The sequence below is a fragment of the Lepidochelys olivacea genome (assembly GCF_965140295.1).
Source record: "Lepidochelys olivacea isolate rLepOli2 genome assembly, chromosome: 9".
In the NCBI taxonomy this organism is placed as follows: Eukaryota; Metazoa; Chordata; order Testudines; family Cheloniidae; genus Lepidochelys; species Lepidochelys olivacea.
Window position 1 is genome coordinate 48,357,635 of NC_140419.1, and position 27,084 is coordinate 48,384,718.

At 44.3% G+C, this 27,084-nt stretch overlaps 1 protein-coding gene across 5 annotated transcripts in view; it reads left to right on the forward strand.

Annotated features, from left to right (window-relative positions):
- STAG1 (STAG1 cohesin complex component) overlaps positions 1–27,084 on the forward strand; it is a 381,779-nt gene that overhangs the window by 85,187 nt on the left and 269,508 nt on the right. For all 5 annotated transcript variants that reach the window (XM_084638723.1, XM_084638721.1, XM_084638725.1 and 2 more), the window contains one exon: positions 7,659–7,826. In XM_084638723.1, the coding sequence (XP_084494849.1) occupies positions 7,659–7,826 (168 nt within the window). The remainder of the gene's footprint in view (positions 1–7,658; positions 7,827–27,084) is intronic.

The following is a 27,084-nucleotide window of genomic DNA, read 5'->3' on the forward strand; positions in this document are numbered from 1 at the left end:
TATGGAGAAGGCTGGCACAGAAGTCAGTTCTTCAGCCTGCCCTAGCTTTTTTCCAGGTGAGAGTTTCCCTGTGCAGAGGGAATTCTCTGCTGGGCATATCTGGCCATTTGAAGTCCACATGTTGCTGCTATGTTCAACCATGCCAAATGGGTTTAACAAACCACAGACTATGACCCTTAATGCTTCATTCTATGCTTTGTGGAAGTCTAGGCACAACCTACTCAGCATCAGTAAACCCCTGGTGGAGCCTCTATCAAGGCCTGGATGAACAGAATATTTTTCTATGTTTCAAGGCAAATAGTCACACCAGGAGACTTTCTACAGAATAAATCTTCTTCTTTGAGTGCTTCCTCATATCAGTTCCAGTTAGATGTGCGCACGCTGCATACATGGCCGTCGGAGAGTTTTACCCCAGCAATACCTTATGGGTTGGCTGTGGAACTCCCTGGAGTGGCACCTTCATGGCACTCGATATATACCCCAGCCTACCCAGTGCCTCCTCAGTTCCTTCTTACCACCCTTGACAGTTGCTGGAACTGTGGAGTCCTGCTTCACTTGCTCTCCACTCTCCCTAGTGTTTATCTAATAGTTAATAGTTTATAGTTGTTGTCGTTAGTTGTAGTTGGTTTACTTCGTGTTAGTGGGGTTGGGGGGCGTTGCCCTTCCTCCCCAATTCTTCTCTTGGTCTCATGCCCAAAGCTCAAGGATTCAAGCCCTGCGGTTCCTGCTCTAAGCCCATGCCAACGGGTGACCCCCATGACTCTTGCCTGAAGTGTCTCAGGGAGGCTCATCAAGCAGAGAGGTGCAGGATCTGTAAAGGGTTTCGTCCCCAGACTAAGGAGGAGTGGGATTTTTGTTTAAAGCAGCTCGTCATGGAGGTGGCTCTTAGCCCTCAGCATCCTGCAGCGTGCTAAGAACCAGCACCATGCGCCTCGGTGAGCAGCGACCTGGCAGCAGCAGCAGGAGTGGCACCGCAGTTGGACTCTAATCGAGACCCACAGCACTGATGCTCCCCAGCATCGCAACTGGCGGCATCGGCCTGGCACCGCTCCCATTCTCCTGACCAGAAGCAGCACTAGAAGCAGGAAAAGGGTGGCATGCCTCTGCAGAGACCAGTCTCCCTGGAACCGCTGGTGAAGGTGCGTCCTGGAGCGGAGCATCTGGGGGCACAGGCTACGACCCTGACACTATTGACAGTGGCCCCGAGGGGAGAGCTGTTGAGTCCGGTACTGCTGGACTCCCTGGCGTGCAGCATGGTTGAGACCCAGTTGCCATCTACCCCAGATACTTTTGCGTCTGCAAAGGATCTTATTGCCATGACGGCATCGGCATCCCTCCCGTGGCACCATGCCAGGGCAAGCTGACCCTGAACCACCCGTCGGCACCACTGGTTGAACTACGTCACTGATCCCTCTCTTGGCACCATTCCCAGTCCCGCCGCTTGCAGTCCCAGCACCGCTCTCCTTTGTGGCGCCGGTTGTACTCGCGGTGGTGCTGCTCTTGCTCCTGTCGCCAGTCCAGGTACCGCTCTGCCCGCTGGTTGTTGTTAAGGAGCAGATCCTGGACTTGCCGCCATTCAACATCTCTGCCCAGATCCAGGTGCCGTTCCAGGTCTCGGTACCAGTCCGCTCCCCAGCCTCACTCACCGTTGCCATGAACTGGCGCAGATCTGCTTGGCACCGGCTTGGCCATCCAACTCTGCTTCTCACTCTTTGGGATCAGAGGTGGGGTCATGTTTTTTGGACCTTAGCTTCCTGGAGGGAGGGGTAGGGTCTTGGCGGGCGCAGGGGCCCAGTCAGTGGCCGTTCTGGATGCCATGGGCATACCACCAGGCCCAGGGTTCTCCGTCTAGGGCTTCAGTCCCATCCGAGCTGCGAGTGCCAGAGGCTACTGCCAGCCAGCCTGCCCCGGGGGGCACGGAGACTGTGGTGGCTTCTCTCCCCGCTTCAGGACCTCCTCAGACACCAATTCCTGGATTGGCCCCCAAAGTCAGTGGCACAGAACAACTAGCCCCAGCTCTGCAAGGAACCCTACACGACCCTCTCCCCCGCATGGCCGCCTCCTTACCCGACGAGGCAGTAGCAGGCACTGCTGTCTCGGGTCCCACTCCGATAGACCTCCGTGCCCACCAGGACCTCCTGTGCTGGGTGGCACGGAATATGAACCTTCGGGCGGAAGAGGAGGTAGAGGTGGAGGACCCCATGTGGACATTCGGACTGCAGAAGCTCCATCGGGGTGGCCCTGTCCCTTAGTCAGACCATCCAAGATAATGTCAGGACAATCTGGCAGACCCCTGCGTCCATCCCCCGACTGCAAAGGGGGTGGAGCGGAGATACTTTGTCCCCTGTTTGCTCGTGGTTGCATCCGTGAACGAAAAGGAACGACATGGCCAGCCGGCCCCAGCGACCAAATCAAAGGACGCCAAGTGCCTTGATTTGTTTGGACGCAAAGTTTATTCTTCGGGGGGACTTCAGCTCAGGATTGCTAATCAGCAGGCGCTCCTGAGTCATTACAATTTTAACTCCTGGAACTTCATGCTGAAGTTTAAGGAGTTGGTACCTCCTGAGTCCAGAGAGGAGTTTGGGACTCTGGTTGATGAAGGCAAAACAGTGGCACGGACCTCTTTGCAGGCCTCGCTGGACCCTGTGGACTCTGTCGCATGTACTTGGTCTTCAGGGATCGCGATGAGGCGTATCTCCTGGCTATAAGCCTCTGGCCTGCCCCCAGAGCTTTAGCAAACACTGCAGGACCTCCGCTTTGATGGCGAGGGCCTGTTTTCGGAAAAGACTGACTCAAAGCTACATAGACTTAAGGATTCAAGGGCGACAGTGAAGTCCCTGGGCCTGCACACACCGGCTACCCAGCGGAAACCCTTCATGCCTCAACAGCCACAACAATGCGCATATCGTCCTCAGCTGAGATAGGACTTCTTTAGGAGGTAGGGGCATAATGGCAGGAGGAAACCCTCCAACCCCCAATCAGGACAAGGCCAGGGCCCGACCCAGCCTTCGTCGGGCTCAAAACAGGCCTTCTGAAGGGACGCCCAAGGATGGTGTACTGGACCTCACTCAGGATCCTACCCCACCTTTCTTGAGGCATTTATCCAATTTCTACCATGCTTGGTCTCAAATAACCATGGATCGCTGGGTCCTCTGCATGGTGGAAGTGGGATACTCTCTCCAATTTTCTTCCTCCCCACCCTCCTTCCCTATCCCTCTTCAGGGACCCTTCTCATGAGCAACTCCTTATTCAGGAGGTTCAGACGCTCCTTGCCATGGGGGCAATCGAGGAGGTTCAGAGGGAACTAAGGGGCAGGGGTTTTTACTCCCGATATTTCCTAATCCTCAAGACAAAGAGCGGGCTTCGGCCCATTCTGGACCTGCACAGACTCAACAAGTTCATGGTAAAGTTGAAGTTCTGCATGGTTGTCTTGGGCACAATCATACCTTTCCTGGAGAGTGGTATGCCACCCTCGACGGGAAGGATGCGTATTTCCACATAGCTATTAATCCAGCACAGAGACGCTTCCTCTGCTATCAGTTCATGGCCCTCCCCTTCTGTCTCTTTGCGACCCCTGAGTGTTCATCAAATATATGTCAGTCGTGGCGGCCTTCCTCCGTCGACGGTGGGTGCAGGTATACCCTTACCTCGATGGCTGGCTGGCTAATCCAAGGATGCACCAGGGAACAGGTACAGTCCCACCTGTTGGTCATGGACACCAACATGTCCACCAACAGCTGGACCTCCTCCTCAATGTGGCAAAGTCGATTCTAGAACCGACCCAGAGAATAGAATTCATCGAGGCGGTTCTGGATTCCATGCAGGCACAAGCCCTCCTGCTGGATGCTCGTTTCCAGGCTATAGTGGGCCTTGTTTGAAGCCTTTAGAGCTTCCTGACCACGTCGGCAAGAAGTTGCCTGAGTCTTCTCGGCCACATGACTTCCTGCACATATGTAACCAGGCGTGCCAGACTTCGACTCCACCCATTGTAAGCCTGGTTAGCATCATTCTATCTCCAGGTGGAGACAGCCTGAACTTGGTGGTCACCATCCCGGAGTGGGTCCTGGCCTCCCTCTGCTGGTGGCTAGATTGCCGGGTGGCATGCAGAGGAGTCCCATTTCAGAGCCCGCAGCCCTCCTTGTCTCTGGTCATGGATGCATCAGCCCTGGGATGGGGCGCCCACCTCGGGGACCGTCAGACGCGGGGCCTATGGCCTCCGTCCGCGCTCTCCCTTCATATCAACTTCTGGGAGCTGATGACGGTGCGCTTTCCCTGTCAAGCTTTCCAGGAGCGACTGCAGGGTTGTTGTGTGGTGGTCCTCACAGACAACACCATGGCCATGTTCTACATCAACAAACAAGGGGGGCCCACTCCTTCCTCCTCTGTCAGGAGGCCGTTGGACTGTGGGAATTCTTCATAGCCCGATCTTATTCACCTGGTGGCATCCTTTCTGCCTGGGGTCCAGAACATGCTGGTGGACCGCCTGAGGAGGTCCTTCTGCTCCCACGAGTGATCGCTTCAACCGGATGTCATCCACCCCATCTTCCGAAGGTGAGGGTTTCCCCAGGTCGACCTGTTTGCCTCTTGCAGCAATCAGAAATGCCTGGCTTTCTGCTCCCCGGGCTCTCTCACAGACGCCTCCTGCTCCCATGGACTGGTCGTCTATTTTACGCCTATCCCCCATTCCCCCTTGTGTACAAGGTCCTGCTCAGGGTCCTGCTCAAGCTGACTCTGGGGCTGGAGCACAGGGACAGGGCGTGAGTGATTCTGATGGCTCCAGTGTGGCCCAGATAGCGTTGGTACACCACGCTATTGAAGCCGTCTGTGGACGCTCCAGTCCCATTGCCTCTTCTTCCTGACCTGCTTACTCAGGATCACGGTCACCTCTACCATCCTGACCTGCAGTCTCTCCACCTCACGGCATGGATGCTGCATGGCTGAACCCTTCAGAGCATCTGTGTTTGGAATCCATACAGCAAGTACTGATGGGCAGCAGGAAACCCTCCACTTGGGCCACATATATGGCTAAGTGGAAGAGGTTTTTATGCTGGTGCACCCAATGCAGCTTGCCCCCTCTCCAGGCGACCATGCCTCTCATTTTGGACTACCTCCTGGATCTGAAGCAGCAAGCCCTGTTGGCATGCTCTGTCAGAGTTCATCTTGTGGCCATCTCGGCGTTTCACCTGGGTGCGGATGGCCACTCTGTCTTTACCAATCCCATGGTTGGCAGGTTTCTCAAGGGCCTGGACCACCTCTACCCCCAGGTTCGGCAGCTGGTCCCCACATGGGACCTTAACCTGGTCCTTTCCAGACTCATGGGGTTCCCGTTTGAGCCGCTGGCCACCTGCTCCCTCCTCTATCTCTCCTGGAAGATGGCTTTCCTTGTCACTATCACGTCAGCGCGGAGTGTCTCTGAGCTGAGAGCCCTCACCTCGGAACCCTCTTACAGTTTTCCATAAAGATAAGGTGGAGCTTCGGCCTCACCCAGCCTTTCTCCCAAAGATTATGTCGGCCTTCCATACCAGCTAGGACATTTTTCTCATGGTTTTTTATCCAAAACCACATTCCAGTCCCTGGAAACAGTGGCTGCACTTCCTTGATATCTGTAGGGCCCTTGCCTTCTACATTAAGTGCATGAAGCTGGTTAGGAAGACGACCCAGCTCTTCGTTGCGGTGGCGGACCGGATGAAAGCCCTCCCGGTCTCCTCAGCAGATCTCTTTATGGATCATTTCCTGCATCCGCGCTTGCTATGATCTGGCTCGTGTACCGACCCCAGCCCTCACCGCTCACTCCACAAGGGCTCAGGCCTCGTCTGCCAGCTCTGCAGAGCAGCAACTTTGTCCTCAGTGCACACTTTTGCCTCGCACTGTGCCATTGTCCGGCATGCCAGAGACGATGCGGTATTTGGTAGAACGGTACTGCAGTCCATGTTACTTCACTCCGACCCCACCGCCTAGATAAGGCTTGGGGGTCACCTAATTGGAATTGATATGAGCAAGCACTCAAAGAAGAAAAAATGGTTACTCACCTTTGTAACTGTTGTTTTTCGAGATGTGTTGCTCATATCCATTCCAAACCCGCCCCAGTTCCCTTCTTTCGGAGTAGCCGGCAAGAAGGAACTGAGGAGGCGGTGGGTCGGCTCAGGTATATATTGAGCGCCATGAAGGCGCTATTCCAGGGTGCTCCACAGCCGACCCACTGGGTGTTACTAGGGTAAAACTCCGTGCATGCGGCATGCGTACACATAATTGGAATGGATATGAGCAACACATCTTGAAGAACACCTGTTACAATGGTGAGTAACCGTTTTTTCCGGAGCTTTGGGCAGCAGTAAGCTCAGTAGAGAACTTTCTTCACAAAATTCCCCAAAACAGTTTTACCATTCACATGGCAAGTGACAACAGAACGAGAGTGGCCTGTGTACAATTATGCCATCAGAAGATTAACTCTTTATAAGGGACTAACTGTCTTGAGCAAAATGATTTACATACATGGCAAGGCTGATCTGCTGATCTGTTTGGATCAGGTAGACCACACAAAGGGGAGCTATAGGTATGAAGGAACTAAAGAAATCTTATATTAAATTACACAGATTCATAGGTAGAACTCCTGTTGACTTCAGGAGGGCCAGGATTTCCACCACCAATTTAGTGGCAAGAAGCGACCATATCATCAATTGTATTTGTCCATATAAATCCAATTATTGATTAATTTTAGTGGTGTGGAAAGAGAACAGCTAAGCCAGGGGTGGCCAACTTGCGGGTCTTCAGAAGTTAATATATGCCTTGTATAAGCACCGACTCTGGGGCTGGAGCCACAGGCGCCAACTTTCCAATGTGCTGGGGGGTGCTCAACCCCAGGCTCTGCCACAGGCCCTGTGCCCAGTCCACCCCTTCCTGCACCCTCCCCTGAGGCACTGCCCTCGTTCTTCTCCCTCTCCCCCAAAGCTTCCTTCACGCAACGAAACAGCTGATCAAGAAGTGCAGGGAGGGAGGAGGAGGCGCTGATCAGTGGGACTGCTGGTTGGCGGGAGGCACTGGGAGCGAGGAGTTGGGGGGAGCTGATGGGGGGCTGCTGATGTATTACTGTGGCTCTTTGGTGATGTACATTGGTAAATTCTGGCTCCTTCTTAGGCTCAGGTTGGTCACCACTGAGCTAAGCCTTTCTTATGGGCAAATAAGGAGCTAATAACAAGCTGTAGTTGGATGGTGATGAAGGGGAGGAACACATTTTCAGAATAACAATGTGCGGTTGGTCCCTGTGAACTTGGTAATTGTGTCCTAAGGTAAATAGGATGCAGTAATTCTGTAAATAAGATTCACTAGTTATTGTGTGAGTATATGACAGAGATGTTTTTGTTGCACTGACCATAATTTTTAAATTTCTTGTCTTTTATGCATAATTGCAAGCATGATATTGCATTGTTTTATGTATTTATTGTATTGGTTAAGACTAGTATTATGGAATATGTCCTGTTAACTCTTTGGTGCTAGGAATTCATACTTCATAACTTGACATTACACATAAAATGCCTACTAAGTACTTATCACAACAGTTGTTTATTGATATGTATAAATGGTTTACAAGACATTTCGAATTAATTCATTCAAATGTTATAACTACACCCAATTTTCATTATGCTGTTCCCTTTATCTAGTCTGCCAATAAGAAACCTCGAAAGTCTCCAGGAGATAAGAGCCGTTCTGAACCTGGAACTAGAGGAATAGGTCGTGGAAGAGCTAATGGTCACCCTCAACAGAATGGAGAAGGCGGAGACCCTGTCACTTTGTTTGAGGTGGTGAAACTGGGGAAAAGTGCGATGCAGGTAAAATAACTAATGTGGTGTTTGTTCATCTTTGTTACAGCTTGATCACTCAATATTTTCACTAAACTGTAACAAACAACTTTTGTAAACTAGTGTGTAGTAGTTGTTTTTTTTGATGACCTGTATCAGACTGACGGAATCTCTAGGTATTATGTTAAGATTTTCCCATCAGCTTGTATGTTGAAGTAAAGAAAGAAATATGGAATGTGATCAAGCTGGAGATTATATGTGGAATAACCATAGTCCTAGAAGAAGTCTTCTACTTCAGTTAATTTCTTCACTATTTTGTTATTTTAAAATGGAAAAACAAGTGAGTACGAATATTAGGGAATATATTAAAGCAGCTTTTTATGAAGGTTATCATGTATTAAGTATAGCAAGGCAGAAAAGATGTGAGATGTTTAATCACAGCAGGTAAACTTTTCAAAAGTACTGAATTGGCTTAGAGCCCAAGTCCCATTTTCAATTCTAGGGAAAAGGATTCACAGCCTTCACCTCCAGGATTATAGGCTTTGGCTAGTGGAATCATTCCACTAGAATGGGCTAGTCAATTATTTTTTGTCAAGATCCAGACTCCAGAGAAAATAATTTAAATTATAATAATATAAGTAAATAAAAAGATTTCGGGGTCCATTCAAAAGCGTCTGGATTTGGTCTGCCATCCATCTGTTGACTACCCCTGCACTAGAGCGTTGATTTTCACTGTGGACCCCTAGGACTGCAGTAACCTTCCTGGTGCAGTGTAGGAATGAAGTATTTTGACAACTGAGTAGTAGAGGATTCAGATATTGGGAAGGAAGGTAAGGTTATGAGAGAAATGCTATGCTTGGTCTGATGCTTATATACGTATGAGCATCTCTTAGGGAGACTTAGGCTAAACCACTTAGGTGCTTTTGAAAATTTTATTCTAAATGACTTAGGCGAAGTCCTAATTTCAAAAATCACTTAATGAATTTAGGACTCTAAGTCTCATTGACTTTTAGTAGCACTTAGGCTCCTAAGTGCCTACGTCACTTTTGAAAATGAGACCATCTGAAGTCACTTAAGCCCTTTTGAAAATTTTACGCACCAGACATAAATCCATGATGGGACTGGATTGTGGATTAAAGTAGAGAATGTAGCAGTAAACCTGAAGAAAATCAGAATTCTAAAATCTTTTACATTTTGTAAATTTGGGGATGTAGGTGTTACTCCTCTTATCTAGTAGGTGAAGACGGAACAAATTTTCTCATAACAGAACTATGGAAATCTTCCTGATGCATTTTCTTCATTTTGTTTTACTGCATCAGAGCTATCACTTTTGTTCGTTTTCAACACATTTTCAGTTTTGCTTTGGCAGGATTCCAAGGTTATTTTGGAATTTGTTTTCAGTTTTATTATGAGGTAGGAAATATGATATGATCTGTGTTGGGTGTTTATCTGAGAGCCATTGATATAAATGGAAGCCAGAGAAAAGGTACAAATGACTGCTTTGCTGGTGGAGATTTTTTTTTATTTTTTTTGTGAGTGCCTTTGTGAGTGGAACTCAGTTGTTTAGGAATAGTTGCATTGCTTCTGTTCTGAATAGGATCCATAAATATAGCAAAACATAAAGGTGGTGGGAATACAGACTCCAATGGTACAACCTCTTCTTGGCAAATTTCAAAGGAGAAATTTGTGTGTGTGTTGTGACACTTTGGGATTCAATTCAGAAGAAACTGAGATAGGGAGAGTAGCAGTTCGTTCTCTCTCTCTCTCATGAAGGAGGTGTGCTGAGCTTGTTGGAAGAGGGGACTTGTTAGAGGGCAGGAGCCCTGGGCACATGAAGAAAGTAGTAGTGTGGGCGAGGTCGCTCTCATGCCTGCGGTAAAATTTTCAGAAATGCCTAAGTCCCATTTTCAATAGTAGCTTAGGCACTTAGGTGAAATTTTTACTCCGGTCAACAGTAAGAAATGACTCATTACTGACAATGGGTGTTAGTACACATAGATCTGAAATTATGCATAACACTTGTTTAGTTGCAAGTGTAGACAGAGAATAACCACGTTCACCAGTGTTCCTGAAACCACAGTTAAAAACTGGTCAGACTTGGATATATATATATATATATATATGCCTTTTCTCCCCTTTCATTCCTTTTGAGGGCCTCCATGCTGACTTGTAGAGATTGTTGTATGCAGTGTTGTTGTAGCTATGGTGTTCCTGGGATATTAGAGAGACAAGGTGGGTAAGGTAATATATTTTATTGGACCACTTCTGTTGGTGGGAGAGACAAGCTTTCAAGCTGACACAGACCTGAAGAAGAGCTCTATGTAAGCTTGAAAGCTTCTCTCTCACCAACAGAAATTGGTTCAATAAAAGCTATTACTTCACCCACCTTGTCTCTCTTATAGAGCTCGTGACACGATCATTTGGAATGGACAGAGTTGTTGTTAGTGGCTCTTTCTGTGCAGATCTTTGCAGTGCACAACAGTAACATTATTGAACCTACCAACTTTCAGAAAACGCTACATATTCTTTTGTTGGTAAGATGGCACTCTATCTACATATACATGTGCACAGATGTGTTTTTTTTTTTAAAAAGTGCTGGGTAATATCTCTCTTCCTATAACGGAAACTGAATCTTTTCAATCAATAACATAGTCTTTGAAATTACAAAGCAACTTTACTGCTCTTCTGCTTCATGTAGTTTTATTTTCAGGCCGTCCTCATGTTACTGTTTACCCTCAGGAGATCTCTGTGCTCCTAGATTTTTCTGGCATTGTCTTTGCGAACTCATCAAGCTCAAGTGAACTCACTTCACATTCATTGCAGACCTTCCCTGTATCTTGATCTGTGGTAGGATTCATTTGTGTCTTTTGTTCAGGATAAGGTTCTTCTAAGGGAATTGTAATTGAAGATGTAGAGTTGTTTGTATTTCTACGATGTGCTACTCTTTGCAAATATTCCCTGCCCCTGTCTGTTGTCTTTTTTGTTAGGTGTTGCCTGTACTCATATTGACCGTTCTATGTGGAGTTCAAAGAGCCTTTTGGTATCTGTGTCATAGTAGTATTTGGCTTGTTGTCATTGCTGTTTAATTTGTTCTCTCAACCTTTCCACTGCAGCTTTGTTCAAAAGTTGTTCTGTAAGTAACAGTCTGTATGTGGTGTGACATGAGATGCCATGCTGGCCTGCTCTCCATGCCTTCTGTTGGTGTATTTTCCCAGTCAAGTGATGCTGTCAATGGGTCTTTGTCATGCCTGTGCGCCTTTTTTAGCAACTACTTGTCAATCTTGAGAGCTGCTTCTGCTTTACCATTAGACTGGCTGTGATGCAGAAAGGATGTGGTGTGTTCAAATCCTGCTTATGCTGCAAACTAAAAATTTACCTACAGGTCTACTGAGATCCATTATCTGTAGCTACAGTTTATGGGATTCTGTGCTGATTCTTCATAGCATTAAGTGGTAGAAACTACTCTTGTGTGCATGGGATTTTTTCCTCATAAAATCAGAAATTATAATCAAGCATTCGGAGGGATACTTGATTTCCTAATAAACATAGATCCATGCCTGACTCGCTCTGCGGTAGACCAAATATTTAGTGTATCATGAGAGATTTGCTAGGAATTCATTGCAGATACTTCACTGGTGTATGAAATCTTTGACTTCACTGCTTATGTTGGGCCTACACAGGACATCTTAACCTAATGTAAACATGTTTCAACACCAACAGGCTTCAGTGAATGAAAGCTAGCATTTCAGGATTTCAGACCTTTAGATCTTTACCCTACTGCCTTTATATAGAATACCATTTTGTAGTGTCAGTATATTTGAAGTGAATATTGGCTAGACAAAGAAAATCTAAGTGGCTTAGCAGATGTCTTCCTGTCTGGTCATCCTGACATAAAGACTGTTCCAAATGCTTAAAATTGACTGTGCAGTTGGGTATGTCGGTATCTGGGTCACTTGCTTATCTGTCACACAATAGAAATCTGCTTGGTTGATGTTCCTGATGAAACTCCGCCTCCTGGTGCATGTAGAAGATTTCATAATCTTCTACATGCAAGGGCTGTCAAGCTGTCTTTCGGCATTCGTGCTGTGGACAAAAGGTATGCACAGGCAAAACATCAGGATGAACATCGAAGACGGTCTTTTGCATCGTACATTCAAGTGATATTTTTGATATTTCAAGATACTTTGGCGCTGTTAACAATAGCTTTTTGAATATTGATTCCAAAGGTTTGTTGTCTTTTTCTGCATGGATATGATCATGGCCCAGGAGATACTGGTCAATCTTGGTATATGAAAAAGTAGTGAGTAGGAATTCTCTCTGTATTTGAGCATGGGTTTGCTTTGTTGGAAAGTGTGTCCTAGAAGCAAGTGATGACTTGCTTTGACTGATCATTTTGTAATATTGCTGTACCCATTCCACATTCAGTAGCATTATATTAAATTATACCATAATATTTCAGGATCAGATGGTTAATTGCTCACTTTTGGACCTGTTTGAAAGTCTTTAGCTTATGGATTTCCCAACACCATCCTACATCTTTTTTAGTCAGTCTTTTAAGGGGTTTACCGGTCTGTGAGAAGTATGGAAGAATTAACAAATCTCAAAAAGGACTATATTTTTTGCACATTTTTGTTGACTGGGCATGTCCAAAGTTACTCAAACCTTTTTGTGGTCTGGTTTTCATAGATTTTTGAATCCAAAAGTGACCATTGTTATAGGAGAGCAAAAGAACGTTGAGACTGGTTTTCTGTTTCAACTTCACTTTTCTAAGTGCTCTAAAATCTACAGTTACTTGGATTGTATTAATACCTGGTGTGCCTCATAGGGATGTGGGGTTCTGATAGTGATCCCAATTTGGGCTGACTGGAAAACTGCCTCTTTATCACAGGTCCAGGGTTGGTTGTTAGGGAATGTCCTGATCATTGAATCCAAGTTCACCCCTGGCATTGAGAGCTGAAGTCCAACCCAGGGCAGAAATCTGAATTAAAAAAAGGAAGCAGGCATATTGCACCAGTGATCCTCTAGCAAAGACAATTTTTATTTTGAGGAAGTGCAATCCAAGAAAAGCATAACATTCAGAAGGTGCGAAAACTTTTAAAAAAGAAAACATAAACTATACAGGCAAATGCTCTCTGGGAGGGGAGGAGTAGACGGAGGGAGGGGTTGGTTGGTCAGGTGATGGGGCAGGGAAGGGGACTAGACGGAGTGGGAAGAGGATGTGTGGGACATTGGCAATGGGAATGTGGCGGTGTTGAATTCTCTTATTTAATTTGTTCCTCTCACCAACAAACCTACATGCATTTGGTTGGAGGCATTCTTCTTTCTTATATGTTCTCACCATTACTGTAATCCTGGCTGCATCCACACTTGCTTCTTTGAAAAGCTTCCATTGTTCTTCTATGCAGCGTTGTTGTAGCCATGTTGGTCCCAGGATATTAGAGAGACGAGGTAATATTTTTGTTGGACCAACTTCTGTTAGTGAGAGAAACAAGCATTCGAGCTTACACAGAGGTCTTCTTCAGACTCTAGTTTTTCTATGTCATCTGTCAGTGTTTTTAACTCTACGAATCTACTGGGGAGTTGCACCTTGAAATGCACCTTTGCTGACACATCTGCTAAATTTCTACTATTATGCTCACTGCCTTGAGTGAATATGTCGTCTTTAGTTTTATTTTGATTGTCCCAGTGACAAGATGGTCACTTCCAACATCAGAGCTTGTATACACCCTGGTGTGCAACAGTTATCTTCACCAAGACCTACTAATGAGAACGTGTTCAAGCTACTTCTGGATGAAGACATCATTTGATCTTCTTGTCAGTTTCTGTTCTTGTGTGAGAATAGTGTTTCCCCAAATGCAAAGATGATCTTGTCTGCAGAGTTCAACAAAATATTCACCATTTTCATTCTGCCTTAGGATGCCATATCTGCTCATAATGTGTTCATATCCAGTATTATCAACAACAACCTGTGCATTTAGATCTCCCATCAGGATAAGGATGTCATATTCCTTGGTATTGCCAAGGGTACTCTGCTGTCTCTCATAAAAACAGTCTTTGATCAGTTTGTCATTATTAGTTAGTACTGAACAACTGTGTCTTTTGCATAGATCGTCAGTGAGCAGTCTGTATTCTTAAATTAACAGGTTCCCATTCTTTCAGTAGCTTCCTTACTCAATAATAAGCCTTCTTATTTCTGATGTTTATCATCCGAATAGGGAACAGTCACACTGATAATTTGCCTTTTCCAGTCCATCTCATCTCACTCAGTTCAAGTATAATTAGGCCAAAGATTTTAATTTCTCTGATAACTCATGGCAGTCTGCATGTGCTCCAAAGCGATCTAACATTCTAACACCGAATTCTTTTCTTAACCTTACTTGTGAAGATACCCTGTTTCAGATGGAGAGCTTCCTTGTGGCTTTGATTCTCCATCATTACAATGTTGGCTAGATTTACTGGTTGGCCAGAACTATCTTGTCTTCTGTCCAGTGGATTGTAGTTCTCTACAGTTGGTGTTTGTATTTGCAAGTCTGACACTTGCCTATGATTTTTGTTTCTGTAACAGCATTTTTTACATTTGTTAGCCTGACTCTCAACAACCTACCAGGAAGGTATGTTTAATCTGGCTTCTACCCTTTGACCTATCTGTCTTTGGTGACCCTACAAAGAATTACACTCCGTCCAGCATAGCTTTCAGGGTCTTCAGAGCTCTCAAGCCTTCCCATCATGTCAAGGTACTGTCCCAGCTATTCTAGAACAAAAATATGCCAATAAAGACAAGGAAGTTAAAAGATCAGCCAGAAGAGATGAGAGAATAGATGGAAAGCAAAGCAAGAGAAGCTGAGAAGGTGTACAAGAGAAGGGATTATAAAAAGCTTTTTCTAGTATCCAAACACCTGACATCACAGTTCTCAAATTGTTGAGGCATTGTGAAGGCTTTGGACGGTACACTTTTAACATAGTGGAAACCTGTTGGATGAAACATGACAAGGCTGTGCTCAACCAGCCAGAACCATTAACACACATTCAGTGATGCGAAGAAATAGCAAACTTACCTATATTCCCTGAGAAGATTTATTGAGAAAAGCTTGGAATACCTGCCGAAGATTATTTTTAACTTCACTGATGTTACAGAAGCATTTGTTAGTGTCCACAGAGAAGCACTCTGGAAGATCTTGACACACTACGGAATTCTAGCAAAGATTGTTGTTTTGATATGTCTTGTATGACAAGTCTGCATGCTAGGCTAGAGAGCAGACACAAAGAATAGTTTTAAGATTTTCTGGTGTAAGTCAAGGTTGCCATACTATCCCCACTTCTGTTCTGCATTGTCATAGACTTTGGGATGAGAACAGCGATGGTTGTTGCCGAAGATACCGCTATTGTTTGGGCAAGAGGTAAACTGCCTTCAAATGTATGTGCTTAACTATCAGGCATTACTTTCAAAATATGACCTTTTAAACTGGGATTTCATTACAGTATTAGACAATCTCCCAGACGATGTTTGAGAAGAGTTTAATTCCTTGGTTATGGAGGGCCATTTTGTTGCAAGGACTTCTTTTCGGGCAGCACTTTTTGCTGGTGACACAGCTTCTGGGGCAGTGGTGACATCTGTCACAAAGCATAGAGCCTCATGGCTTTAGTTGTCTGGGATCCCTATAGAAATACAACAGACTCTTGAGGAACTACCTTTTGGGGGATGCAGTCTCTTCTCTGACAAGACTGATGAAGCGTTGCATTTTCTCAAGGATTCTCAAGCATCACTACTTGGCTTGTTGTCTTGGGTTCTGTACAGCAGCCTTACAGAGGAGGCAATACACATCTCTGTATAGACAGCTTTAGTACGCTTCCAGACAGGCTGATAAGTCTCAGGGGCATCTTAAAACTCTGAAGGCCACCAGATCCTACTACTCTAGACACATCACACCGACACTCATCTGTTCCAAAGCCGTCTGTGACTGCTTTCCTCCCAATCACTTCCCTTGGAAACAAGTTGTGCCATTTTTTTTGGATCAGTGAATTCTGAGAACTGTGAAGATAGGTTACATGATTTAATTTCAGGTTTCAGAGTAACAGCCGTGTTAGTCTGTATTCGCAAAAAGAAAAGGAGTACTTTTGGCACCTTAGAGACTAACCAATTTATTAGAGCATAAGCTTTCGTGAGCTACAGCTCACTTCCTCAGATGCATATCATGGAAACTGCAGCAGGCTTTATATATACACAGAGAATATGAAACAATACCTACTCCCACCCCACTGTCCTGCTGGTAATAGCTTATCTAAAGTGATCATCAGGTGGGCCATTTCCAGCACAAATCCAGGTTTTCTCACCCTCCACCCCCCCACACAAATTCACTCTCCTGCTGGTGATAGCCCATCCAAAGTGACAACTCTTTACACAATGTGCATGACAATGAAGTTGGGCTATTTCCTGCACAAATCCAGGTTTTCTCACATCCCCCCCACCCCCATACACACACAAACTCACTCTCCTGCTGGTAATAGCTCATCCAAACTGACCACTCTTCAAGTTTAAATCCAAGTTAAACCAGAACATCGGGGGGGGGGGGGGTAGGAAAAAACAAGAGGAAACAGGCTACCTTGCATAATGACTTAGCCACTCCCAGTCTCTATTTAAGCCTAAATTAATAGTATCCAATTTGCAAATGAATTCCAATTCAGCAGTTTCTCGCTGGAGTCTGGATTTGAAGTTTTTTTTGTTTTAAGATAGCGACCTTCATGTCTGTGATTGCATGACCAGAGAGATTGAAGTGTTCTCCGACTGGTTTATGAATGTTATAATTCTTGACATCTGATTTGTGTCCATTTATTCTTTTACGTAGAGACTGTCCAGTTTGACCAATGTATATGGCAGAGGGGCATTGCTGGCACATGATGGCATATATCACATTGGTGGATGTGCAGGTGAACGAGCCTCTGATAGTGTGGCTGATGTTATTAGGCCCTGTGATGGTGTCCTCTGAATAGATATGTGGGCACAATTGGCAACGGGCTTTGTTGCAAGGATAAGTTCCTGGGTTAGTGGTTCTGTTGTGTGGTATGTGGTTGTTGGTGAGTATTTGCTTCAGGTTGCGGGGCTGTCTGTAGGCAAGGACTGGCCTGTCTCCCAAGATTTGTGAGAGTGTTGGGTCATCCTTCAGGATAGGTTGTAGATCCTTAATAATGCGTTGGAGGGGTTTTAGTTGGGGGCTGAAGGTGACGGCTAGCGGCGTTCTGTTATTGTCTTTGTTAGGCCTGTCCTGTAGTAGGTAACTTCTGGGAACTCTTCTGGCTCTATCAATCTGTTTCTTTACTTCTGCAGGTGGGTATTGTAGTTGTAAGAAAGCTTGACAGAGATCTTGTAGGTGTTTGTCTCTGTCTGAGGGGTTGGAGCAAATGCGGTTGTATCACAGAGCTTGGCTGTAGACGATGGATCGTGTGGTGTGGTCAGGGTGAAAGCTGGAGGCATGCAGGTAGGAATAGCGGTCAGTAGGTTTCCGGTATAGGGTGGTGTTTATGTGACCATTGTTTATTAGCACTGTAGTGTCCAGGAAGTGGATCTCTTGTGTGGACTGGACCAGGCTGAGGTTGGTGGTGGGATGGAAATTGTTGAAATCATGGTAGAATTCCTCAAGGGCTTCTTTTCCATGGGTCCAGATGATGAAGATGTCATCAATATAGCGCAAGTAGAGTAGGGGCTTTAGGGGACGAGAGCTGAGGAAGCGTTGTTCTAAATCAGCCATAAAAATGTTGGCATACTGTGGGGCCATGCGGGTACCCATAGCAGTGCCGCTGATCTGAAGGTATACATTGTCCCCAAATGTGAAGTAGTTATGGGTAAGGACAAAGTCACAAAGTTCAGCTACCAGGTCAGTATCGGGGATAGTGTTCTTGACGGCTTGTAGTCCATCTTTGTGTGGAATGTTGGTCTAGAGGGCTTCTACATCCATAGTGGCCAGGATGGTGTTATCAGGAAGATCACCGATGGATTGAAGTTTCCTCAGGAAGTCAGTGGTGTCTCGAAGGTAGCTGGGAGTGCTGGTAACGTAGGGCCTGAGGAGGGAGTCTACATAGCCAGACAATCCTGCTGTCAGGGTACCAATGCCTGAGATGATGGGGCGCCCAGGATTTCCAGGTTTATGGATCTTGGGTAGTAGATAGAATATCCCAGGTCGGGATTCCAGGGGTGTGTCTGTGCGGATTTGATCTTGTGCTTTTTCAGGAAGTTTCTTGAGCAAATGCTGTAGTTGCTTTTGGTAACTCTCAGTGGGATCAGAGGGTAATGGCTTGTAGAAACTCGTGTTGGAGACCTGCCGAGCAGCCTCTTGTTCATATTCCGACCTATTCATGATGACAACAGCACCTCCTTTATCAGCCTTTTTGATTATGATGTCAGAGTTGTTTCTGAGGCTGTGGATGGCATTGCGTTCCGCATGGCTGAGGTTATGGGGCAAGTGATGCTGCTTTTCCACAATTTCAGCCCGTGCACGTCGGCGGAAGCACTCTATGTAGAAGTCCAGTCTGCTGTTTCGACCTTCAGGAGGAATCCACCTAGAATCCCTCTTTCTGTAGTGTTGGTAGGGAGAACTCTGTGGATTAGTATGCTGTTCAGAGGTATTTTGGAAATATTCCTTGAGTCGGAGACGTCGAAAATAGGATTCTAGGTCACCACAGAACTGTATCATGTTCGTGGGGGTGGAGGGGCAGAAGGAGAGGCCCCGAGATAGAACAGCTGCTTCTGCTGGGCTGAGAGTATAGTTGGATAGGTTAACAATATCACTTTTCAGCGACCTCTCTCATGGGTCTGCACTTTGGGAGGTGCAGATTCCTCTGTATCTGAGCTAGAGAGGGAGTGCTCTTTCAACATAGGGGAGGGATTTCTACTCTCAGTACTTCTTTATGCCTCAGGTCTGAGGACTGTCCTAGATTTGCAAAAGCTAAACACGTTTATCAGCAAAATGAAATTTCGGATGGTATCCCTTGCTTCCATTATTCCTTCCTTGGATCCTGATGACTGATGTGCTGCTCTTGATTTGCAGGGTTGCAAATCATGTGGGCATCTAACCGAGCCATAGAGAGTATCTGAGGTATATAGTGACAAGTCTCCACTACCAATATACTGTTCTCTCCTTTGGTCTGCCCTTGGCTCCAAGGGTCTTCATCAAGTGCATGTCAGTTATAAATGGCTCACCTCAGGAGAATTGGCAGGTATTTCTGTATCTGGAAATACAGAAATACCCACTATCTGTTTGATCTACGGCCAGTTCAGTCAAGAAATGGAGGATAACGTGCAGTAAACTCACTCCCTTTTGTTCAGCTGGGTTGATTAATAAACTAGGACAAATCAGTTCTGTTAACTGCCATCTTATGCTAGGATGTTCCATTTTTTCCACACTCTGTTTGGTAGGTTTTTTTAATGGATTATAAGAATTTACCCACTAGTTAGAAGAAAAGGAAGTACTTGTGGCACCTTAGAGACTAACAAATTTATTTGAGCATAAGCTTTCATGAGCTACAGCTCTAAGGTGCCACAAGTACTCCTTTTCTTTCTGCGAATACAGACTAACACGGCTGCTACTCTGAAACAACCAGTTAGAGATTCAGTTCTATCTTGAGACTTAAACCTGGTGGTTCTTGGTTCTTCCTGTTCTTAAACCTATTATGATGTAACTAAAGTATTGCCTTCTCAAAAATTATCGGCTTATTCCACCAGATCTCAGTAGCATTTCTAAGACCTATGTGCCACATGGACATTTGCAAAGAGACAACTTAGTCACAGTACATACCTTTTGTAAAGCATTATACCATCACAACTGGTTCGAGGGCTGATCCAGATATTGGAAAATTGTTATGCAACCTTCAGCTCCCATCATCAGAGGGAATACTGTTTGAAAGTCATATCTGTTCCATTTTGGGTGTATACAAGTACTTGAAGAAAAAATGCTTACTTACCTGTACTGTAACTCTAGTAATTTGAGATGTGTTGTGCACATATTTATTCCACAACATGCCCCCCCTCCTTCCTTCTGTGTTAGTCTTATTTCCATCATGCTTCTCAGATGAAGGAACTGAAGAATGATTGTGTGGCTCTGCCCCTTTTTACCTTCAGCTGGTGGGATGAGGCAATAAGAGGTTGTATAAACACATTAGAAACATGAGACAAAGGAAAGTGTAATTTCGCTATTTAGGAGGGAAGGAGAGCTAATAATGGATGACCTTAAGAAGGTTGAGATGTTTCCTTCAAGAAAAGGAGTACTTTTGGCACCTTAGAGACTAACAAATTTATTTGAACATGAAACAATGTTCTCTATGTATATAAATTTCCCCACTGTATTTTCCACTGAATGCATCCGATGAAGTGAGCTGTAGCTCACGAAAGCTTATGCTTAAATAAATTGGTTAGTTTCTGAGGTGCCACAAGTACTCCTTTTCTTTTTGCGAATACAGACTAACACGGCTGCTACTCTGAAACCTGCTTTGCTTCAGTCTTCACTAAAAAAGTTGTGTGACCAGATACTTAACACAGTATTAACAACAAGGGGGAAGGAACACAAGCCAAAATAGGGAAAGAATTCTTTTAAAAGAATATTTAGATAAGTTAGATGTATCCAAGTCGGCAGAACCTGATGAAATTCATCATAGGGTACTTAAGGAACTAGCTGATGCAGTCGTGGAACAGTTAACAATTATCTCTGAGAACTCATGGAGCACGGGTGCAGTTCTAGACAACTGTGGAAGAGCAAGTAGAGTACCCCCCTTTAGCAAGGGGGAAAAAAGAGAACCCATGGAATTATAGAACAGTCAACCGAACTTCAGTACATGGAAGGATATTGGAACAAATTAATTAAAAAATCATTTTGTAAGCCTCGAGAGGATAATAGGGTTATTAGGAATAACCAGCATGGATTTGTTAAGAAAAAATTATGCCAAACCAACCTAATTTTCTTCAACAGGGTTACTAGCCTAGTGGATAGGGAGAAGAAACAGTGATATATTTTGATTTCAGTAAGGCTTTTGATACAGTCCTACGTGTGCATAAGCAAACTAGGGAAATGCCATCTAGATGAAATTACTATAAGGAGGGTGCACTGCTGGTTGAAATCTTTTATTCGGAGTGGTTATCAACAGTTTGCTATCAATCTGGGAGTGCATATCTAGTGAGGTCACACGGGTCGATTCTGGGTCCAATACTGTTCAGCATTCTCGTTAATGACCTGGATCATGGAGTGGATCCTTAAGTACCCTATGATGAATTTATGAAATCTGCAGATGACACCAGGCTGGGAGAAGTTGCAAGCCCTTTGTAGGACTGGATTAGAATTCAAAATCACCTTGACAAATTGGAGAATTGGTCTGAATTCAAAAAGATGAAATTCTATGAACTGGAAAGTACTTCATGTAGGAAGGAAAAATCAATTGCACAGGTACAAAATGGGGAATAATTGGCTAGAGGGTAGTACTGCTGAAAAGGATCTGGATGTTCTAGTGGATCACAAATTGAATGAGTCAACAATGTGATGCCATTGCAAAAAAAGCTAATATTTTGGGGTGTATTAACAGGAGTATCATATGTAAGACATGAAAGATAATTGTTCCCCTACTCGGCACTGGTGAGTTCTCCACTGGAGTACTGTGTCCAATTCTGCACACCACGCTTTAGGAGAGATGTAGATAAATTGGAGAAAGTCCAGAGGAAAGCAACACAAATGATAAACAAAATTTAGATACCCTGACCTCTGAAGAAAAGTTTAAAAAAAAATTGGACATGTTTAGTCTTGAGAAGAGAAGACTGAGGGAGGAACCTGATAAGTCTTCAAGTATGTTAAGGGCTGTTCTAAAGAGGACAGTGATGGATAACAGTCTGGTCTCCATGTCCACTGAAGGTAAGCGAAGAAGTAATGGGCTTACTCTTCAGCAATTGAGATTTAGGTTAGATATTAGGAAAAACTTTCTAATTATAAGGATACCAAAGCACTGGAATAGGTTTTCAAGGAAGGTATGGAGTCTGTCACAGGAGGTTTTTGAGAACAGGTTAGACAAACATCTATCAGGGATGGCCCAGGTATACTTGGTTCTGCCTCAGCGCAAGGGTTAGCACTAGATGACCCCTCAAGGTCTGCCCAGCCCTACCATTTTTATGATTCTTGATTCTATGAGCAGATGTGGGGCTCAAGAGCCACCTCTTTGGGACTGGTAGTGAAAACTCTCCGACTTGAATACACTGGGCATGCACGCACTTAAAGTGGAATAGATATGTGTACAGCACATCTTGAAGACCAAGAGTTATGCTAATTAACATGTAAGTAACCATTTTCCAGGTCTACAGGGAATAAAATAGACACCAGAGCACTTAAGTATCAGGGCACTTGCTTCTGCCTTCAAGCCACCCAGGCAGATTAAGATTTATTGCTGATTTTTGCACAAGGTATGGACCATGTAGCAGAAAACCATGTGCTATAGTAAACAAAAATTAAAGCTGCAAAAAGGATAATTATTAAAATGTTAAGTGAAGGCCTTTTCCCTCCATCTGTTTAGTGGTGCCTTCATGCTCGGTATGTTTGTTTACTGCTAGCACCAAACCTTTGGTTAGGCTTGCTGGCTACGCACTCATCAGACAGAAGGTTTTAATCTTACCTGTAAGTTATTTTCTCTGATAGGCATTCAGTATCCCCCTGCATGAGAAGGAATAGAAGATTTTTTTCCACTGGTAATTCTTTGGTGTATGTCTGTGAATAGTGCCATAATAGAGGCTCAAACTAATTGTATACGCCCATATTTAAAAAAGAAAGAAAGAAAGAAAGAGAACAAAAACATGCCACCATGGCTAAACAACAGAGAGAAAGAGGTAGTTAGAGAGGAAAAAAAAAGTTTAAAAATTGGAGGTCAAATCCAATGAAGGAAAATAGAAATGAGCATAAATTCTAGCAAGTCAAGTATAAAAGGCCAAAAAATAATTTGAAGAGCAACTAGCAAAAGACACAAAAACTAACTGCAAAAAACTTAAGTACACCAGCTGCAGGAAACCTGCCAAACAATCAGAGGGGGCACTGTACAATCAAGGTACTAAAGGAGCACTCAAGGAAGACCAGGCAAGTGCAAAGAAGCTAAATGAGTTCTTTGCATCTGTCTTCACTGCAGAGGATGTGAGGGAGATTCACGCACCTGAGCGGGTCTTTTTAGATGACAAAACTGAGGAACCGTCGCAGATTGAGGTGTCAGTAGAGGAGGTGTTGGAACAAATTTATAAATTAAACTAGTAAGTCATCAGGAGTGTATAGCATTTACCCAAGAGTTCTTAAGGTACTCAAATATGAAACTGCAGAACGACTAACTGTGATGTGTAACTTATTACTTAAATCAATCTCTGTACCAGATGACTGGAGGGTAGCTAATGTGACACCAATTTTTAAAAAAGGCTCTAGAGGCAATCCTGGCAATTACAGGCCAGTAAATCTAACTTCAGTACAAGCCAAATTGGTTGAAACTATAGTAAAGAACAGAATTATCAGGCATAGAGATGAACATGTTATATTGGGGAAGAGTCAACTTGGCTTTTGTAAAGGGAAATCATGTCTCATCAACCTATTAGAATTCTTTGAGAAAGTCAACAAACGTGGAGAAGGGTGATCCAGTGGATATAGTTTATTTGGACTTTCAGAAAGCCTTTGACAAGGTCCCTCATCAAGGACTCTTAAGCAGAGTAAACTGTCATGGGACAAGAAGGACTCCCTCATAGATAAGTAACTGTCTGAACAAAAGGCAGGACTAAATGCTCAGTTTTCACAGTGGAAAGAGGTAAATAGTAATGTCCCCCAAGGATCTGAACTGGTACCAGTACTGTTCAACGTATTCATAAATTATTTGGAAAAAGGGGTAAACAATTGGGGGGATGGGGGAGAAGGGGCAAAGGCTGCAGGTGATACAAAATTACTCAAGATAGTTAAGTCCAAAGCAGATTGCGAAGAGTTACAAAGGGATCTCACAAAACTGGGTGACTGGGGAACAAAATGGCAGATGAAATTCAGTACTGATAAATGCAAAGTAATGCACATTGGAAAACATCCCGACTATACATTCAAAATAATGGGGTCTAAATTAACTGTTATCGCTCAAGAAAAAGATCTTGGAATCATTGTGGATAGTTCTCTGGAAACATCTGCTCAGTCAAGAAAGGTAACAGAAAGTTAGAACGTTTGGGAAGGGATAGAAAATAAGACCAAAAAGATCATAATGCCACTATATAAATCCATGGTAATCCTCATCTGGAATAGTGTGTGCAGTTCTGGTCTCCGCATCTCAAACAAGCTATGTTAGAATTTGAAAAAGTATAGAGAGAAATACAACAAAAAATTAGGGGTTGTCATAAATATAAAGGGAAGGATAACAACCTTTATGTATGCAGTAAGATAAAATCACTCTGGGCAGGAGGTACAGAATCACTTACCTGCAAGGGGTTAATCAGTTCAATTAACCTAGTTGGCACCTGACCAGAAGGACCAATAGGGAAAGAAGATACTTTCAAATCTGCCGGGGGGGGCAGCAGAAAGGAGGTTTTGTTCGTGCTCTTTATTTTGTTCTCTCTGGAGACAGAGAGAGAGACCAAGCAGGTAATCCAACTCCTACTGAAATGATACAACTAAAATTACAGAAATTGTAAGTAATTGCAAGGAAATACATTAGATTATCTTTTGTTTTAGTTTGTGAATTTTCCCTGTGCCAAGAGGGAGGTTTATTCCTGTTTTGTAACTTTCAAGTTGAGCCAAGAGGGGAATCCTCTGTGTTTTAAATCTTTTTATTACCCTGTAAAATTACCTTCCATCCTGATTTTACAGAGGTGCTTCTTTTACTTTTTTTTTATAATAAAATTCTTCTTTTAAGAACCTGATCGGTTTTTAGTGTCCTAAAAACCCCAGGGTCTGGTCTGTGCTCACCTTGTTAACCTATTTGGTTGGTATATTATTCTCAAGCCTTCCCAGGAAAGGGGGTAAAAGGATTTGGGGGGGATATTTTGCCTGGGGGGGGGAAATAGGGCTCCAAGTGGCCCCTCCCTGAATGTTTGTTTAAATCACTTGGTGGTGGCAGCAATTCTGTCCAAGGACAAGGAAAGGAATTTGTGCCTTGGGGAAGTTTTTAACCTAAGCTGGTGGAATATAAGTTTAGGGGGTCTTTCATGCAGGTCCCCACATCTGTACCCCAGAGTTCAGAGTGGGGAAGGAACCCTGACAGGGGTATGAAACAGCTTCTGTATGAGGAGACTAAAAAGAATGGGACTGCTTATTTTTTGAAAAGAGAGGACTGGTGGGGTGCTGGGGGGTGGGGCATATGATAGAGGTCTATAAAATCATGAATGGTGTGGATAAAGTGAATAAGGAAGTATCATTTACTCCTTCACACAGGTGTCTCCCAATGAAATTAATAGGCAGCAGGTTTAAAGCAAACATAAGTACTTCTTCACACAAGGCAGTCAACATGTGGAACTCATTGGCAGGAGATGCTGTCAAGGCCAAAAATATAACTGGGTTCAAAAAAGAATTAGATAAATTCATGGAGGATAGGTCCATCAGTGGCTATTAGTCAGGATGATCAAGGATGCAACCCTGTGCTCTGGGTGTCCCTAAGCCTCTGGGCTAGCCCACACTGGCAATGCTAAAGTGCTGCCATGGCACTGCTTTAATGTGGCTTGTGTAGTCATGGCAGAGCGCTGGGAGAGAGCTCTCCCAGCACTCTTCAAAAAAAAAAAAAAAAAATCTCCACGAGAGGCATAGCTACCACTGCTGGTGCACTGTTTACACTGGCAGTTTACAGCGCTGAAACTTGCTGCGCTCGGGGGCTGTTTTTTCAGTGTAGACAAGCCCTCTGCCTGCAGAAGCTGAAACTGCATGACAGGATGGGTCACTCGCTAATTGCCCTGTTCTGTTCATTCTCTCTGAAGCATCTGGCATTAGTGAACGTCAGAAGACAGGATACTGGGCTAGATGGACCATTGGTCTGATCCAGTGCAGCCATTCTTATGTTCTAATGATATAAGACTGGTGTGTTGAACATGGCAATTAGAGAGTGATCCATCCCCTGTGATACAGTTTCAGCTTCTGGCAATCAGAGGCTTAGGGACACCCAGAACACAGGGTTGCATCTCTGATGTAGGGACAAAATTAGAAAGGCCAAGGCACACAATGAGATCAAACTAGCTAGAGACATAAAGTGTAACCAGAAAACAGTCTACAAATACATTATAAGCAAGAGGAAGACCAAGGACAGGCCTGTTACTCGAGGGGGGGAACAATAACAGAAAATGGCAGAGGTGCTTAATGATTTCTTTGGTTCGGTTTTCACCAGGAAGGTTGTTGGTGATTGGCTGTTTAACATAGTGAATGCCAATGAAAATGAGAGGAGGCTAAAATAAATTAAGAGCTTGTTAGACAAACACCTGTCAGGAATGGTCTAGATAATACTTAGTCTTACCATGAGCTCAGGGGACTGGACTAGATGACTTCTTGAGGACCCTTCCAGTCCTATGATTCTGTGTTGATTGTTGTGAAACAATGTCACATGGTAAGCTTTAGAAAATTTCATGTGGCTACATGGGTAGAGGAGACGCACATCAGGTCTCAGCCAGTTTCAGTTCTGAAAACAATTTTTAAACTCCAACATATGTGAGTGAGGAATACCTATGTCATCATTAGAGCAGCATTTCCCAAAGTGTGCGAGACAGTGCTGTGGGAGGGCACAAAATATTAGATGAGAGAAGTGGGAAGAGAGCTTTTAAATGTTCTCTAGAGTTTTAGTTTTCGTTTAAAAAAAGCAGTCTCTTGCTCTTATGGTTGCAAAGAAAGCCTCAAAAGTGTGAAGTGGGTAAAAGCGATATATAGATATATGCTTGAGTTTGTAGAGAGACTGAAAGAATAGCTCTCAGGTGTGAACTGCATCATTCATTTTTATGGGTGCTAACTCAGATGCCACTGATACTTTAAACCTCAACTTTAACTGTTTCATTGCTCATCAAAGGATGTAAGAAAGGTGAGGAAGTATCATATCATGCAGATATACTCAAGCATTTTTCAAAGTATGAGGCAGGTTGCAGGGAAGTTGACCAAATTAAGATGGGTATCCCTTCACCTACGCAAATGTGAGGTTGCGGGGGGAGGAGGGGTAGAACTGATTTCATTTTTTTTGAACTGAGGACTCAGTTTGAGAAACACTGATGTGGGAAAGTAATACGCTACCAGTTCATAGAACGTATTTTTAAATCAAATGGGAATCCACACAGAAAATACCGGCGCAAAATGTA